At 41.9% G+C, this 16,401-nt stretch overlaps 2 protein-coding genes across 2 annotated transcripts; both read right to left on the bottom strand.

Annotated features, from left to right (window-relative positions):
* Positions 1–8,874: 8,874 nt before the first annotated feature.
* LOC131475071 (trace amine-associated receptor 13c-like) lies at positions 8,875–10,051 on the bottom strand. Its single transcript, XM_058652903.1, has 2 exons — positions 9,882–10,051; positions 8,875–9,733 (listed from the first exon to the last, which is right to left on the bottom strand). The coding sequence occupies exons 1-2, from the start codon at positions 10,049–10,051 to the stop codon at positions 8,875–8,877; spliced, it is 1,029 nt and encodes a 342-aa protein (XP_058508886.1).
* Positions 10,052–12,733: 2,682 nt separating this feature from the next.
* On the bottom strand, positions 12,734–13,919 carry LOC131455558 (trace amine-associated receptor 8a-like). The gene is made up of 2 exons (XM_058623276.1): positions 13,750–13,919; positions 12,734–13,553 (listed from the first exon to the last, which is right to left on the bottom strand). Exons 1-2 carry the CDS (start codon positions 13,917–13,919, stop codon positions 12,734–12,736), a joined length of 990 nt encoding a protein of 329 aa, XP_058479259.1.
* Between the last annotated feature and the right edge of the window lie 2,482 nt (positions 13,920–16,401).

Genomic DNA, 16,401 nt, shown 5'->3' with positions numbered 1-16,401 from the left:
AACTACATCTTCTGTCGTCAAAATGTTTTTTTCTGCTTGATCAGCGGGGCTTTTGACCCCTAATTTTGGTGATTCAAAGAGAACATTTCCACTTTGGGGGGGGAATAATCCACTGCTACTTAAAGTTTTTCTGATCAGTCTGAAAAACATTTAATGACAGAACACTGGACTTCGACAACTTAATAAAAGGGATATTTCATGTTTTTTGAGGTGTAGTTGTATGAGGTTTTGACACATTATCACTGACTTTGCCGCATTGCCAGTTCCTCTCACAAACAACATGGCTGTCAACCAGGATGTAAAGAAAAACACATTTTAGACAAAGGTTTACTTATCTACACACGTTTAAATATGTTATATATGAGTAATATGTTCATGTAATTTTTTTCAGGTGTTCTAAAAAAAAACTACATAATCATTTAAATCCTTCATTTTTTCACCATGAAACAAACGTGTTACCAAAGAAACTGGTTTCCCAGTTATGGGAACATTTGTTTACTATTATGGACATTTAAAGTCTCAGGGCTCCATGCCCATTTTTGGTATACCAAATTCTGTAGTCAGTGGCATTTGGATTGGAATGATGTGATTGAAAGTTGGTCTCATGTATTAATGATCAAAGAATCATACATGTGTATGTAAAGCACAAGCATGTCTTGAATAAACCTGATGTAACAGACCTTTTTCACAGCAGATATAGAGAATCAGGGTGGTGTTATTGTTCAAATGTAAGGGCAGATCACTCTCTATACTTGACATTTTAATCCTTTTTTTTCTGAAAAGTGTGTTTTTTTTTAACTACATACATGTTTCCTGTATTTTCTGCATGTGTTTCATTAATGTGATTGAGACATAATTATACTGTATGGTCATTAAAGCATTGCTAAAACAACTAATGGTGGTCTAAGGCTTTTGCACAGTACTGTGTATATGAGCAAAATAGGTTCAAATTCAAAAAGCAATGCACAGAACTGTGTTCAGATTTTTTAATATATATCCATACACATAAACACTGTAATATATCTGTGTAATGTTAGAATCAAGGACAGTTAACAATATATAACTGTTTTATTTTTATTGTATGTAACCCTTGTGCTTTCAGTCTTCTTTGCTTGTGGCTCTAATGCAATTCATATTTTTTCATTCTTGCAGAGTTTAGGCTGCAAATGTATGTCCATACACATGAATAAAGCATTTAATAATCATTTTAATTCATAGTTATTTTTGTTTTTGCTCATCACTTATGCACTTAATGTAATTACTACACGCCACCGACTGGTGACATCAGTGCCAGTGGCTTTGATTTTAGGAAGAATTTACCTAACAATTTGTGGCCATTTTTTCTTTCTCTAAAATGCACAGGTTTAAAACACATGAAGATCTTTGCATTCAGTAAACAGACATGATTGACACGATCAACCAAAGGCTTTCACAAATTTGAATTTAATATTTTCTTCACAGTCTCTCTCCTTCTACATCACACTCACTTCACGGGAGCCAGGCTGCAGAATCTGAAGAGTAAAAATGTGTTTAATGGTTTTTCTGACCCATGGGTAGAAAAAGACATAAATCACAGGGTTAAAAGTCGAGTTTAAGTAGATTAACCAAAGCACAATGACCGAAGATGAAGCCCCAAGCGAGGCAGTCCCAGCTGCAACAGCAAAACAATAATATGGACATGAGCAGAGAAGAAAAACTACCAATACAATACCAAGAGTCCTGGCTGCTTTAATCTCAGATTTCATTGCTTTTACAGTCTGGGAACGCTCCACTGTGACGTGAGAACGCATGGCCCGAGCCTGAGACACAGCCACCACGAACACTCTCAAATACAAAACTGATATGACTAAAATGGGGCCTAAAAACATGGCAATAATATCAACAAGTCCTTCAGCAAAACCAATTACAACTACACAACTTCCATAGCAGGTGATATACATGTCACGCTGTTTAAAGACATCCCTGAGCATCCAACTGCCATGCACACAGCAACATATCCAACACAGACAAACAGAGAGTTTAACTCTGGTCATAGTGACTCTGGTGGTGTAAAACATGGGGTTACAAATTGCTATATAGCGGTCGACTGATATGAGCACCATGCTTCCCACTGAAACATTCACAAGGAGGCCAGCGAGGAAATAATGCACGACACACATGATGTCGCCCAAGAACCAGCAGCCTTGGTTGTGGAGGAGAAAAAGTGGCATCTGCAGGAGACCCACGAGGAAGTCAGTGACAGCCAGGGAGAGGAGGAGGAGGTTGGTATTGGTGTGGAGCTGCCTGAAATCAGAGAAAATCAACACTGACAACACTGATGTTCTATGTAGAACCAACAATATATAATAAGTGATAAGTGCATTTACAGCTACAGTAGCAAATCTTATTTAAAGGATTTTTAAAACATGTTTGCATGAGAGACCTAAATTTAATCGTTTGCTGGAACCATGTGGAGAAATTGTGACTCTACTTGAAGTGTGAGATAGAGATGATGACCAGCAGGTTTAGGATCACGGTGATTATCGTGATACTGGACAGCACAGTGTAAGTGAGCATGGTCTCCACGTAAGGAGTGGAGATGCTGCCGAGAGCCGACAGCTTTCTGATCCAACGTCTTCTTCATACAGTTAATTTATCTCTTTCCTTCCTCATCTTACATGTGCAAATTCCACCTCATATCACATCATAAGGCCAGAGTAAAAAAAACAGTCCCCTGCTACCCCTGAATGTGCAACCTCAATTCTAAAACAGATGAGATGCAGTGACGTGCAGAGACATTTGGAAGGGCAGGGGCAAAAATGAAAAGGGCACCTCGCGTGAACTATTTAGGCATGAGTTACTAGTACGCTTAAGGCAGGCATGTCCAAAATGCAACCTGGGGCCAAAGGCAGCCAAACACTGGGGACTGAATTGAAGATAGATAGATAGATAGATACTTTATTGATTATGACACCAGGGAGGTACTAATTAGCAGTTCTGCCCCAGCCTCCATCACAATGGAGCTGGGTGTTGGGTCAGCACCCCAACCCTGTAAAACCTAAAAAAAATGCTACAGGAACGGCAAATGAAAGTCGTAAGGAAGATGGCAGTGGACAAGATCCTACAGTGACGGACCCTGATGAAAGCCGCAAGGAAGTTATGCCGGATTCTGAGTGCCAAAAGCAAAACGAAGATCTGAACCTGGAATATAAGAACATTGTACCAGAGTGGGAAGATGGCCCAGTTGCTGAGAGAGTTTGACGAGTACCAACTCAACATCTTAGGAATTAGTGAGATGAGATGGACTGGGAGTGGGAAGTTGTGCAGTGATGGCAAAACAGTCCTCTGCTCTGGACATGAAGACAACAGACAAGGGTTTGACAGTGTGGTTGGACCAACAGCACGGAAGACTAGCAACAATGAGGAAGGTCACCTAGTTTTCTGTAACATCAATAGCCTCAACGTTGGAAATACCTATTTCCAACACAAGATGATACACAAGAAAACATGGAGATCATCGGCTGGGAGCGAGATTGACTACACCTAATACACCTGTATTAGTCAACGCTGGAGGTCTTCACTTCTTGATGTCAGAGTGTTCAGGGGTGCAGACGTAGGTTCAGACCACCATCTGTTGGGTGCAAGGGTGAGGCTGCGTTTGAAGAAGCTCACAATGAAGAAGAAAGTAAAACCCTATGCAAATGAGAAGCTTAAAAATCCTGGTGATAGCCAACAGTCCCAGCTCAAGCTCCAAAACAGATTCCAACTGTTGCACGAGATGGGGCCAGACTAGGAAGACCTGTGGGCAATCTTCAAGGAAACATTTACCAAGAGTGCAGAGGAAACCATCGGGAGAAGGCGTGGTTCAAGGAAAGAGCAATGGATACAGGAGCCTACCTGGAAGCTCATTGATGAAAGGAAGAAGATGAATGGTAACAGAGATAGAGCAAAAACAAAGGAAGAGGAAGAACAAACAGACCATCAGTACCGTTACCTTGACTGCCAAGTTAAGAAGAGTTGCCGTGCAGACAAAAGGCACTGGTTGGAAAAGAAAGGTGCTGAGGCTAAGGAAACAGCCAAGAAAAACGATTCAAGGACACTGTATCGGTTAGTAAGGAAGTTCTCTGGAAACTGGAACAACTCAAATGCCATTAGCACTGAATTTCATTGATTTCAAGAAGGCATTCGACAGCATCGACAGGGAGACTCTCTGGAACATTGCATATCATATGGGATACCATAACGCTTTGTTAGTATCTTTAAAAGCCTTTATGCAAACTCAAGGTGCTGCGGTTGGAGGAACAACAGCTTTCTTCAACATCATCAAGGGTGTAACAGAAGGTTGCATCCTCTCCCCCTTTCTGTTTCTTCTTTGTCCTGAAGAATACCACTTTAGATGGCAGAGAGGGCATTAGATGGAGGGAAGAAGCAAGGCTGGCAGATCTCGATTTTGCAGATGACTTAGCCCTGCTGGCTGAAACAAACCAGGATCTACAACACCTAACCACAAAGCCAGAGGAGTTTGCTGGGAAAACTGGGTTGTCGGTGAGCTCCGAGAAGACCAAGACAATGCAGTTGGGAAACTATACCAGTCAACCACCACTGAAGATCATTGTCAATGACAGACAGGTGGAAACAGTAGAGCAACAGCTACCATCAACCTCGACACAAAGCTCCGACTGTACAACAGCATAGTGCTACCCACTGCAATATACGCAAGCGAAACATGGAAGTGTACTGTCAAACTAACCAAAGAGCTGGATGCTTTCCACCAGAAAAACCTAAGGAAGATCTTGAAAGTGAGGTGGCAGGAACACATAACAAATGAAGAAATCCTGAGAAGGGCCAAGTCAAGACCCTTGAGTGACACCATCTCAGAGAAACGAATGCAACTGACAGGACACATCCTACGCCTACCCAGACACCAACACTCAAAAACAGCCATGACCTGGGTACCTCCAGATGGTAAAAGGAAGAGAGGCAGGCCGAAGAATACCTAGCGAAGGACATTCCTGGAAGACCTGAAAAGGGCAAACATCCCCTGGGAAGAAGCAAAGATGAGAACTGCCAATAAAAGGACATGCAAACTTGCCGCTCAATGTGCCAGATCAGGCACAGGAGGAACTAAGATCTAAGGTAAGGTCCCGCATCCCCTGGACTTTAAGGGGACTTAACAATGCCATAAACAAGGATAGATTTTTTGGGGGGAGTGAGCCCTTGGATGAGTGGCAAAATAAGCTACTGACCTACAAATTGTTAGGCCAAAATGGGAGCAAAAGTTATTTTGAGATTTTGTATTCCAATTCCACACCCCAAAGGTTTAAAAGATATGACACCTCAGCGTGAGTTGACTTCCTTGAAGGGACACTGGTCAAAAGGGATTATGTGCTCATGGGTCATGCCCATTTGTATATATGTCATTCACTACAGTCACGTTTATAAGGACGTACAAGTTGCATTGTTTGGAATATCTGATCTGCCTTGGTATACTTCTGCGCAGGTGCCCCATGGACCCGGACTGTTATACCCATGCGTGAGGGTCCAGTAGTATCTCACTTCACCATCGGGTGGCAGTACAAGTCTGGACGCAAGAAATAGGACACACTCCTACCAAAGAAGAAGAGAACGATGCTACTGCTCCCTTGGACATGTCTGGTCACTCTCACACCTACAGTCAATTTAGAGTGTCCAATTTACCTAATCCCTAAATCTACATGTTTTTGGACTGTGGGAGGAAACTAGTGAACCTGGGGAAAACCCATGCACATGGTGAGAAGATGCAAACTCCACTCAGAAAGACCCTCTGTGGAATGCAGGATCTGAATCGGGGCCCTTCTTGCTGTGAGGCAACAATTCTTGCCACTGTAGTAACGTGTGACCCTTGTGTGACGGCCCAGAGCCTGTTACTTGTATACTGGTGCTCTGCTCCTTTACCTGCAGTCTCAGGCTGAGCTGATTGAGTAACTGATAGCACCTGGCCAGGTCTCCCAGCCTATTTAACCCCGCCTCCCCAGGGACCAGCGTGCAATCCCTTCACCAGCACCAGGATGATTTGTTTGTTTAGCTGTTCCTTTGTTGGACACTGACAAAATGCACTACACATTCTTCATAGCATTCATACACCCTCATACACCACTGATTCTGAGTTACACACCTCATTGTTTCGATGTTTGCGCATTTATTTAATAAATATTACTTTTGTCTATACAAAGTTGGTTGTGCATCTCCCACTTTTGTTGTGGCCTTTGAGCCGGTCGTATCACCTTGTCATTAATATTGAGACTTTTGTTGATTCAAACACAACTTTTACAGTTTGGGGGGGAAATAATTCACTGCTACTTAAAGTTTTTTTGATCAGTCTGAAAAACATTTAATGACAAAACACTGGACTTGGACAACTTAATAAAAGGGATATTTCAGGTTTTTTCAGGTTCTTTGCCACTTTGCCACTTCCTTTAACAAACAGCATGGCTGCCAACCAGGACCTGAAGAAAACACATTTTAGACAAAGGTTAACTTATCTACACCCTTTTAAGTCCGTTATATATCAGTAATATATTCACGTAATTTTGTTCTGGTGTTCTAAAGACATACTACATAATCATTGAAATCCATCGTTTTTTCACTATGAAACAAGTGTGTCACACTAAAACGTTTTCCGGTCAACTATCAACTGTTATGGACATCTAAAGTCTAAGGGCTCCATGCACATTTTGTTGTATTTGTCAAATTCTGTATTCGGTGGCATTTGGATTGGAATGATGTGACTGAAAGTTGGTCTTATGTATTAATGATCATAGAATCATACCACATGTGTATGTAAAGCACAAGCATGAACCTGATGTAACAGACCTTTTTCACAGCAGATATAGAGAATCAGGGTGGTGTTATTGTTCAAATGCAAGGGCAGGTCACACTAAATATTCTAATAAAACATTTTTCTGAAAATGTTATTTTTAAACTACATACATGTTTCCTGTATTTTCTGGATGTGTTGAGACTTAATTTACTGTATAGTTAATACAGCACTGCAAAAACAACAAACAATTGTTAATAATGGCTTTTGCACAGTACTGTATGTTAGCAAAATGGGTTCAAATTCAAAAAGAAATGCACAGAAATGTGTTCAGATGTCTTAATATATGTCAATACACACATATAAATACTATAATCTAGCTGTAATATGTGGAATTAGGGACAGTTAACAATATATAACAGTTTTATTTTAATTGTGTATATATACTTCTGTGCTTTCAGTCTTCTTTGCTTGTGGCTTTAATGCAATTCATTATTTTTTTATTCTTGTAGTGTTTAAGCTGCTAATGTATGTCCATACACATCCCCTATAAAGCATTCATTATCATTTTGATTCATATTTGTGTATTTGTGTTATTGCTCATCACTCATGTGTATTTACTACACTCCACTGAACCACTGGTGACATCAGTACCAGTGACCAGTGAAGAATTTAACTCTTTTTTTTTTTTAATTCACAGGATTAAAACACAAAGATCTTTGCATCCAGTAAACAGAAATGCTTGACACAATCAACAGAAGGCTTTCACACATTTGAATTTAATATTTTAGAAAAAGACATATACCACAGGGTTAAAGGTCAAGTTTAAGTAGACTAACCAAAGCATAATGACCGAATATGACGCCCCAAGCGAGGTACTCTCAGCTGCAGCATTGAAACAATAATATGCCCAAAAGTGTGAGATACGCCCCAAGTGTGAGATAGATATGATAACCAGCAGGTTTAGGATCCCGGTAAGTATTGTGATGCAGGACAGCACAGTTTAAGTGAGCATGGTCTTCACGTAAGGACCTGCTCTCGTTGAGGAAAGCAGAGTTCAGCTACTTCCAGAGCCTCCATGTTCAGAGAGAGAGAGGAGATGCTGGCGAGAGCTCTGACAGCTTTCTGATCAGTCTTCATCATGTAGTTCATTTACCTATTTCCTTCCTTATCTTACATATGCAAATTCCACCTCATCATAAGGCCAGAGTAAAAAAACAGTTCCCTGTTACGCCTGAATGTGCAACCTTCTTGAATAAGTCTTGAATAAACTTTAAAGCACAAGCTGGTCTTGAATAAACCTGTAAACCTGTAACAGAACATTTTCACAACATATCAGGGTCAGAATCAGGGTCGTGTTATTGTTCAAATGTAAGGGCAGGTCACACTAAAACTTTTTTAATCCTTTTTTCTGAAAATTGTGTTATTTCTAAACTACATATATGCTTTCTGGATGTCTGGATGTTTTCCAATAATGTGATTGACACATAATTATACTATATGGTCATTATAGCATTGCTAAAACAACAAATAATGGGGACTTAAGGCTTTTGAACAATACTGTATGAGAGCAAAATGGGTTCAAATTCAAAAAGCAATGCACAGGAATGTGTTCAGATTTCTTAACATATATATCCATACACATGTATAAATACTGTAATATGTTAGAATCAAGGACAGTTAACAATACGTAACAGTTTTATTTGTATTGTATGTTACTTTCAGTCTTCTTTTCTTATGACTCTAATGCAATTCATTATTGTTTTTATTCTTGCAGTGTTTAAGCTGCTAATGGGTTAGCTGCTAATCCTAACCCATGTCCATACACATCCCCTATAAAGCATTTAATAATCATTTGAATTCATAATTATTTGTTTTATTGCTCATCACGCATGTGTATTCACTACACTCCACTGAACTAATGGTGACATCAGTGCCAGTAGCTTGTTAGGAAGAATTAAGTTTTGTGGCCTTTTTTTCTTTTTAAATTATAGGATTAAAACACAAAGATCTTCATCCAGTAAACAGACATGCTTGACACAATGAACAGAAGGTTTCATGCATTTAAATTTAATATTTTCTTCAGAGTCTCTCTCCTTCTACATCACACTCACTTCACGGGAGCCAGGCTGCAGAATCTGAAGAGTAAAAATGTGTTTAATGGTTTTTCTGGCCCACGGGTAGAAAAATACATAAATACCAGGATTAAAGGTTGAGTTTAAGTAGGCTAACCAAAGCATAATGAGCGAATATGACGCCCCAAGCAAGGCAGTCTCAGATGCAAAAGTAAAACAATAATATGGACATACGCAGACGAGAAAAACTAACAATACAATACCGAGAGTCCTGGCTGCTTTAATCTCAGATTTCATTGCTTTTACAGTCTGGGAACGCTCCACTGTGACGACTGCGATGTGAGAGCGCATGGCCCGAGCCTGAGACACAGCCACCACAAACACTCTCAAATACAGAATTGCAATGATTAAAATGGGGCCTAAAAATGTGGCAATAATATCAACAAGTCCTTCAGCGAAACCGATCACAACTACACAACTTCCATAGCAGGTGTTATACATGTCAGGCTGTTTTAAGACATCCCTCAATATCCAACTGGCATGTACACCAGAAAATATCCAACACAGACAAACACAGAGTTTAACTCTGGTCAGAGTGACTCTGATGGTGTAAAACATGGGGTTACAAATTGCTATATAGCGGTCGACTGATATGAGCACCATGCTTCCCACTGAAACGTTTAAAAAGAGGCTTGCGAAGAAATAATGCATGACACACAGGATGTCGCCCAAGAACCAGCAGCCTTGGTTTTGGAGGAGAAGAAGTGGCATCTGCAGGAAACCCACGAGGAAGTCAGCGACAGCCAGAGAGAGGAGAAGGACGTTGGTGGTGGTGTGGAGCTGCCTGAAATCAGAGAAAATCAACACTGACACCACTGAAATTCTATGTACAACCAACAATATATAATAAGTGATAAGTTCATTTACAGCTACAGTAGCAAATCTTATTTAAAGGATTTTGAAAACATGATTGCATGAGAGACCTAAATTTAATCGTATGCTGGAACCATGTGGAGAAATTGTGACTCTACTTGAAATGTGAGATAGAGATGATGACCAGCAGGTTTAGGATCACAGTGAGTATCGTGATGCAGGACAGCACAGTGTAAGTGAGCATGGTCTCCACGTAAGGACCCGTTGTCCTCCTGCAGGAGGTGTTGATGTGAGGAAAGCAGAGTTCAGCTTCCTCCAGAGCCTCCATGTTCAGAGAGAGAGAGAGGAGATGCTGCCGAGAGCTCTGACAGCTTTCTGATCCAACATCTTCATCATACAGTTAATTTATCTCTTTCCTTCCTCATCTTACATGTGCAAATTCCATCTCATTATCAGGCCAGAGTAAAAAAAAACAGTCCCCTGGTACGCCTGAATGTGCAACCTCAATTCTCAAACAGATGAAATGCAGTGGTGTGCAGAGACATTTGGAAAGGCAGGGGCAAAAATGAAAAGGGCACCTCGTGCGCACTGGTGGGGCAGGTGCCTTAAGCATTAGTATGCTTAAGGCAGGCATGTCCACAACGCAACCTGGGGCCAAAGGCACTGGGGACTGAATTAAAATTGAACATGAACATATTATTAATTGAACTTAATTGAGCAAGTTGAAGTTACATTTTTTCGCACTGTTTGTCACCTTTTAAAGTTCTGTGTCTTTGAAGATATGCGTTGGTATGTTATTGAAGTATACAGGGACATCATTTACAGCCCTCTTTTCCTCTAGAGACAACTTTTGGCACGTTGTAATATGGAGGATTTTGTTCATGCAATTCGGTGCAGGAGAGTGGGCCATTTGACACTGACAATCTTCTGGTTCTAGCCAGAAAATACTGTGGAGTACCTGGAGAGAATCAACGTGCACTTGGTGATAGCATGCACACTCCACACAGAAAGGCTTTCAGTCAAACTTGGATTCAAATCTATAATTGTCTTGCTGTGAGGCAGGAATGCTATCCAACGTGCTTACATTGTCATTCAAAAATGACTCATATGTGAAATCTGCATTTAAACTGGTATTTTGAGTTTTTAAATTCCAATTCCACACCCCAAAGGTTTAAAAGATGTGATACCTTGGCGTGAGTAGAGTTCTCAACGGGCCTGAAAATTACAACCCAACCCGAACCAGCATGAATTGTCCGACCTGGCCCAAATCCCACCTCATCCTCGTCCGAGTCTGTCTCTCCGAATTAATTTTCCCATTGATTGAAGCGCGGTGTTTTCTTTGCAGCGGGAGCAGGTGCTGCTGCTGCTGTTGACGCAGTCTCCTGGCTCACATCATCTGGGTCCTCCGGTACCGGTTGCAGCGCAGCTAACAGGCGGGACTTCACATACTGTTGTACATTTGCCCTTTGGTCAGCTGGCAGAATCCGCAACTGATTGAATTTCGGCCACAGGAATGTTGCAGCTTTGTGGGGATCGGTGATGGACTTGGCCATTTTTTCTCCCAACCAGTGCGCATGCCATTGATGCACGGCTGCCAGCTGTGCATTGTCGTTGGCATATTGCTGGCAGCAATGTGTGAGTCATTTTGCCCATAGCAGCACGAGATGTAGAGTGGGATATTTTTCCCCCTCTTGTTCATGCTGAGCATCATAAAAAGGTTCCAAAAATGACATGCCCAAAGTGTCGGGGGTTACACACACAGCGGCGTCAGGTCAGCTCTGCCCCTCTCCATCAAGCAGGCAGCCAGATTTACGCTTCACCACATGTGAACAGCCATGATTCACAACAAACAACATATAATTTACAACCTGCAAGAAATGTGTTTTTTCTGCTTGATTAGCGGGACTTAAGAATCCACCTACCGGTGGGGTGGACATTCAGTTCGCCCATGCCCTGTCCACGTGCACCCAATGCGCTCTTTGCATATCCTCTACCACTTTATCCTCCACAACTAGAGAAACTAGAGAACCTGGGGAAAACCCATGCACACATGGGGAGAACATGCACACTCAACTCAGAAAGACCCTCTGTGGAATGCAGGATCTGAACCGTTGCCCTTCTTGCTGTGAGGCAACAAACTTTTACACTTTGGGGGGGGGAATAATCCACTGCTACTTAAAGTTTTTTTCTGATCAGTCTGAAAAACATTTAATGACAGAACACTGGACTTGGACAACTTAATAAAAGGGATATTTATTTAAGGGATTAATAAAGTATAAGATTTCAGGTTTTTTGAGGTGTAGTTGTATGAGGTTTTGACACATTATCACTGACTTTGCCGCTTTGCCACTTCTTCTCACAAACAACATGGCTGCCAACCAGGACGTAAAGAAAACACATTTTAGACAAATGTTTACTTATCTACACCCTTTTAATTCCGTTAAATATGACTAATATTTTCATGTAATTTTGTTAAGGTGTTCTAAAAAAAAAATACTGCACAATATTTAAATCCAAAATTTTTTCACCATGAAAAAAACATGTTACTAAAAAAACTGGTTTCCCAGTTATGGGAACATATTTTTTTTTGTACTGCTATGAACATTATATATTAAAATCAAGGACAGTTAACAATATATAACAGTTTTATTTTCATTGTAAATCCTGTGCTTTCAGTCTTCTTTGCTTGTGGCTCTAATGCAATTCATATTTTTTTTATTCATGCAGTGTTTAGGCTGCTAATGTATGTCCATACACATGTTATTGCTCATCACTGATGTACTTAGTGTAATTACTACCCTCCACTGAACAACTGGTGACATCAGTGCCAGTGACTTTGATTTTAGGAAGAATTTACCTAACAATTTGAGGCCATTTTTTTTCTTTTTGAAAATTCACAGGATTAAAACACACATATCTTTTCATCCAGTAAACAGAAATGTTTGACACAATCAACAGAATGCTTTCAGACATTTCAATTTAATATTTTCTTCAGAGTCTCTCTCTCCTTCTACATCATGCTCACTTCACGGGAGCCAGGCTGGAGAATCTGAAGAGTAAAAATGTGTTTAAAGGTTTTTCTGACCCACGGGTAGAAAAAGACATAAATCACAGGGTTAAAGGTTGAGTTTAAGTAGATTAACCAAATCATAATGACTGAAGATGATGCCCCGACCAAGGTAGTCTCAGCTGCAGCAGCAAAACAATAATATGGACATGAGCAGAGAAGAAAAACTACCAATACAATACCAAGGGTTCTGGCTGCTTTAATCTCAGATTTCATTGCTTTTACAGTCTGGGAACGCTCAACAATGACGACTGCGATGTGAGAGCGCATGGCCCGAGCCTGAGACACAGCAACCACGAACACTCTCAAATACAAAACTGCCATAACTAAAATGGGGCCTAAAAACAAGGCAAACATAGCAACAAGTCCTTCAGCGAAACCGACCACAACTACACAACTTCCATAGCAGGTGTTATACATGTCAGGCTGTTTTAAGACATCCCTCAATATCCAACTGCCATGTACACCGGAAAATATCCAACACAGACAAACACAGAGTTTAACTCTGGTCAGAGTGACTCTGGTGGTGTAAAACATGGGGTTACAAATCGCTATATAGCGGTCGACTGATATGAGCACCATGCTTCCCACTGAAACACTGACAACGAGGCCAGCGAAGAAATAATGCACGACACACATTATGTCGCCCAAGAACCAGCAGCCTTGGTTGTGGAGGAGAAGAAGTGGCATCTGCAGGAGACCCACGAGAAAGTCAGCGACAGCCATAGAGAGGAGGAGGAGGTTGGTGGTGGTGTGGAGCTGCCTGAAATCAGAGAAAATTAACTGACAACACTGATGCTCTATGTACAACCAACAAAATATAATACTAGGAGAACTACAAGAGCAGATAAGTGCAGTTATAGCTACAGTAGCAAATATTTTAGGATTTTTCAAACAGTTGCATGAGAGACCTAAATTTAATCGTATGCTGGAACCATGTGCAGAAGTTGTGACTCTACTTGAAGTGTGAGATAGAGATGATGACCAGCAGGTTTAGGATCACTGTGAGTATCGTGATGAAGGACAGCACAGTGTAAGTGAGCATGGTCTCCACGTAAGGACCCGTTGTCTTCCTGCAGGAGGTGTTGATGTGGGGAAAGCAGAGTTCAGCTTCCTCCAGAGCCTCCATGTTCAGAAAGAGAGAGAGAGAGAAATGCTGCTGAGAGCTCTGACAGCTTTCTGATCCAACATCTTCATCATACAGTTCATTTATCTCTTTTCTTCCTCATCTTACATATGCAAATTCCACCTCATCATAAGGCCACAGTCCCCCTGCTACGCCCGAATGTGCAACCTTAATTCCAAAACAGATTAGATGCAGTGGTGTGCAGAGATATTTTGGAAGGGCAGGGGCAAAAATGAAAAGGGCACCTAATGCGCACCGGTGGGGCAGGCAGTACACTTAAGGCAGGCATATACAAAATGCAACCTGGGGTCAGAGGCAGCCCAACACTGGGGACTGAATTGAAATGGAACATCAACATATTATTGCTTAATTAAGCAAGTTCAAGTCGTGTTTTGGGTAATGTATGTCACCTTTTAAAGTGCTGTGTCTTTTAAGATATGCAAGAAAGCATTGGTATGTTATTGAGGTACACAGAGACATCATTTACAGCCCTCATTTCCTCTAAGGACACCTTTTGGGACACTCTCATATATGGGATTTTGTCTATGGAATTTGGTGCTGGAGAGCGGGCCATTTGTACATTAAAACATTTGGGTACAAACAAGAGCTCGAAGTAAGTAAGTGCTGCAAGTAAGCCAAACTATAAACTGCTAGTCATAAGTGCGATGTATAAGTAAGTGTTTTTTTTGTTAGTCGAGGTAGTCGAAAGAAATGTGTTTTTGGTCAGTGGCGGAAGATGTGGAGGCTTTCCGCTATCCGGATGTCGATGGGGAGTTTGTTCCACCATTTGGGAGCTAGGACAGCGAACAGTCTTGAGTTCTGTGAATGCCTCTGCAATCCAATCAGTGAGGGGGTGGCAAGCCGGTTTGCCAATGCAGAGCGGAGTGGGCGGGCTTGGGTGTAGGTTTTGATCATGTCCTGGATGTAGGCTGGACCGGATTCGTTTGTAGCATGGAACGCAAGCACTAGTCTTGAAGCGGATGCAAGCAGCTACAGGAAGCCAGTGAAGGGAGCAGAGGAGCAGTGTAGTGTGAGAGAATTTTGGTAAGTTGAAGACCAGTCGAGCTGCTGCATTCTGGATGAGTTGCAGAGGTCGTATGGCACACTCAGGGAGACCAGCCAGGAGGGAGTTGCAGTACTCCAAGCGTGAGATGACAAGAGCCTGGACCAGAACCTGTGCCGCCTTCTGGATTAGAAGAGGCCGTATTCTTCTGATGTTGTGCAACATGTATCTACAAGATCGAGCTGTTGCAGCAATGTTGGCAGTGAGGGAGAGATGGTCATCAAGTGTCACACCCAGGTTCCTTGTGGTATGAGAAGGAGCTACCACAGAGTTGTCGAGGGTGATGGTCAGATCTGTGGTGGGAGAGCCCTTTCCTGGGAGAAAAAGTAACTCGGTCTTGTCGAGATTGAGTTTCAGGTGATGGTCAGACATCCACTGAGAGATGTCGGTCAGACAAGCGGAGATCCGATCTGCTACATGTGTTTCGGAGCTGGGAAAAGAGAAAATGAGTTGGGTGTCATCGGCGTAGCTGTGATAGGAAAAACCACGATGAGATGAGATCTTCAGATTGGGAGAGTGGGAGAGAGTAGGATATGAAGAAATGATCAGAGACATGAAGTGGAGTTACCATGAGGTCGGAGGTGGAGCAGTTTTTGGTGAAAATGAGGTCAAGGTGGTTGCCAGCTTTGTGAGTTGGTGAAGGAGCAAGTGACAGAGGAAGAGAGGAAAGTAAAGAAGTAAATCGGATGACTTCTCTGACTGGATGTTGAAGTCGCCAAGAAGAACAAGTGGTGGGCCATTTTCTTGGATGTTTGAAAGGAGGACATCTAGTTCCTCCAAGAAGTGTCCCAATGGGCCTGGTGGACGGTAGATGACAACAATGATTAGTTTTACTGGGTGAGTAACAGTTACAGCATGAAATTCAATCGACTGTGAAGAGAAGTGTGGCAGTGGGTAAAGAGTGAAAGTCCAGTTGGGGTTGATGAGTAGACCTGTCCCGCCACCTCTTCCAGTGGATCTGGGGGTGTGGGAGAAAGAGTGGGCGGAGGAGGGAGACGCAGGGGCGGATGTGTTGGAGGGTGTTATCCAAGTCTCAGTGAGAGCAAGGAAGTCCAGGCATTGCTCAGTAGCAAAGCCAGAGATGAACTCAGTCTTCCGGGTAGCTGACTGGTAGTTCCACAGGCTCCCTGCAACAAGGTGTTGGATGTGTGTAGAGTGGGTGGGATAGATAAGTGAGGACAGTTTACGGTGATGCTGTGAGTGAATGTGAGGTTTGTAATATCCATGAGAAAAAACATGAACAGGAATGGAAAAAGTGCACATATGTGAAAGGTAGGAAACAATTGCAGACAGGTACTTAGCCTCATTAGCCTCCTTGTTAGATTCTGGTTTAGACTTTGTCTTTGTCTTCCTGAAGCTGCCACTTCAAAGTGAATGCTGCTTTTTTAAAAGACACCTGATTACGGGCTGATTGGTTACAGC

Source organism: Solea solea, chromosome 2 (assembly GCF_958295425.1).
Source record: "Solea solea chromosome 2, fSolSol10.1, whole genome shotgun sequence".
NCBI lineage: Eukaryota > Metazoa > Chordata > Actinopteri > Pleuronectiformes > Soleidae > Solea > Solea solea.
Note: the sequence above shows the minus strand (reverse complement) of the source record. Positions and strands in the feature narration are given on the sequence as shown.